At 49.6% G+C, this 2,283-nt stretch overlaps 1 protein-coding gene across 1 annotated transcript; it reads left to right on the forward strand.

The window, feature by feature from the left end:
• The first annotated feature begins 359 nt into the window (after nt 1-359).
• LOC101860116 (solute carrier family 22 member 4) lies at nt 360-2,054 on the forward strand. The gene has a single exon (XM_013086427.2). The coding sequence runs from the start codon at nt 464-466 to the stop codon at nt 1,925-1,927; it is 1,464 nt and encodes a 487-aa protein (XP_012941881.2). The 5' UTR covers nt 360-463; the 3' UTR covers nt 1,928-2,054.
• Nucleotides 2,055-2,283: the final 229 nt, after the last annotated feature.

Consider the following 2,283-nt stretch of genomic DNA (forward strand, 5'->3'; position numbering starts at 1 on the left):
TTATGTACGATCTTTGAAGACAAGACACGACACGATACGATACGATACGATACGATACGAAACGATACGATACGAGACTATACAACATGACACAATACAATACGATGTGATACGTTTGTTTATTTAATGTAGGTCTTTTTATTCCTACATTGACACATTTAGATCATTTAGGAGACAGGTATCCGACCCTGTCTGTCAGGGACAGTCTAAGCTGGGAGGTACACGTCATCGCACCAGCACAAAGACGGAGATATTCAATAATAAACACCCCCCCCCCTTTCCTTTCAGGAATCAAACTCGGGTCTCCTGCGAGCGACAGTGAGGCGCCTAATCACTACACAGCAGACCTCGGTCTTCTTTCCTCTCCAGATTCCCTGACTCACACTTCACACTTGACCTCATTTTCCCTCAGGCAACCAGTCTCTTTTAGAATGTCCTTCCCACAGGTAACCAGTCTTCTATAATGTCCTTCCCACCAGTCACGGCCACGCCCTTGTCTACTGTGACGTCATCACTATCTACTGTGACGTCAGTCCTGTCTACTATGACGTCATACACGACCCCAGCCAACAGCACTACACTGGACACAGACAAGTGCAGCCAGGCTGAGTCCTGTTCTAACATGAGGTTCGACCCCGACTCCTCCACGATTGTCACCGAGTGGTCCCTCGTGTGTGACCGCGCATGGCTTGGCTCCCTCATTATTTCTATTCAAATGTTCGGGGTCATGGCGGGGTCATTCATCGCGGGACAGATCGGTGAGCGCTACGGTCGGAAAAAGAACATGTACCTGTGGGACTTGATCCTCGCTCTCACTAACATCATCGCCGTGTTTGCCCTAGACTGGAAAATGTACGCCGCCATTCGATTTTTTATAGGCATCAGCGTCGGAGGTCTTTTATCCAGCTGTCAGCTGTACCCGTTTGAATTCACCACCGGGAAATGGCGCGCTTTTATAGGCGGGTTCCCCAATTGGAACGTCGGAGTTCTGAGTTTCAGTGTGTGCGTGTACGTTCTGAAAGACTGGAAGCACATCCACATGGCCACGGCGGTGATGTGTGGGCTGGCTCTGCTGCCTGTGTGGTGGACGCCGGAGAGCCTGAGGTGGCTGGCGGTCCACGGGAGGGCGCGGGAAGCCAGGGGCGTGGCTCTCAAGATCTGCAGGTACAACGGAAAGCCCATCCCAGACGACCACGTGACCGACTTCTCGTGCTGCGAGGGAGGTACCGTGGACAAGCGAGCCACCGTCGTTCAACTGTTTCGAAGGAGCCTCATCAAAAAGACTGTACTTTGCTGTTTGATTTTCTTCCTCCTCTCCGTCATGTACTACGCCATCGGTTTTGGTATCGGCTCTCTCTTCGGTGATTTTTACCTCAACTTTATTCTCCTCACGGCTATCATGATGCCAGCCTTCCCTCTGGTCCCGCTCCTGGGCAACAAGCTGGGCAGACGATGGGGATCCATCATCTTACTGGCAGTCGCTTTCTCAGCCTCTGTGACGATCGTGATCCTGAGCTTTGTCTTAGATGAAGATTCCTCGGGGAACGTTGTGACGGGCCTCACTCTCACCATCTCCATGTTCCTGGGTCTCAGCTGGGATCTCATCCTGCCTTTTGTCGTGGAATTGTTCCCCACCTCGGTACGTTCCCTGGCTGTTTCATTCTGCTACGTAGCTGCCAGATTTGGCGGAATCGGGGCTCCCTACATGCTACCACGTGAGGCGGCGGCCATGTTTATTTCGTTCGTGGTAATGGCGGCGCTAACCTTGCTGTGCTGTGTTCTCATCTTTGCTCTGCCGGAAACCAACAACCGAGGCCTAGATGACGTCATGGTTGCACGGATGATACACGCAGGAGGATGGAATGATGAAAAATTGAATAAAGAGGGAAAAGTTAGTGTACATCTTCTGGAAAATTCAAAACTATGATCTGCATTGCGTTCCTTTTTTAAACCAATGAAGAGGAAAAGATTAGAAGATACTATCTTTTAGAAGATTCGACAATATCATCTGCAATGAGATCTTTTTTCTTACAAATAAAGAGGAAAAAGGAATGCGTTCTTTGTCCGTTATTATTTTTTGTTTGACTGTTCAACACGACACAGAGAAAGGAAGGGAGAGAGAGAGAGAGAGAGAGAGAGAGAGAGAGAGAGAGAGAGAGAGAGAGAGAGAGGGGTGGGGGATATAAAACAGTGAGAGAAAGAAAGAAAGACCGAGACAGCAGTAAGAAGGAGCCAAGGAGTAGCAGTAGAAAGACTCTAGAAAGAGTCAGGAGTCCAGAGGAA

This window comes from Aplysia californica, unplaced genomic scaffold (genome assembly GCF_000002075.1).
Source record: "Aplysia californica isolate F4 #8 unplaced genomic scaffold, AplCal3.0 scaffold00467, whole genome shotgun sequence".
Lineage (NCBI taxonomy): Eukaryota > Metazoa > Mollusca > Gastropoda > Aplysiida > Aplysiidae > Aplysia > Aplysia californica.

Excerpts from the sequence above, each read along its gene's own strand:
- LOC101860116 (XM_013086427.2), top strand. The coding sequence starts at position 464 with ATGTCCTTCCCACCAGTCACGGCCACGCCCTTGTCTACTGTGACGTCA.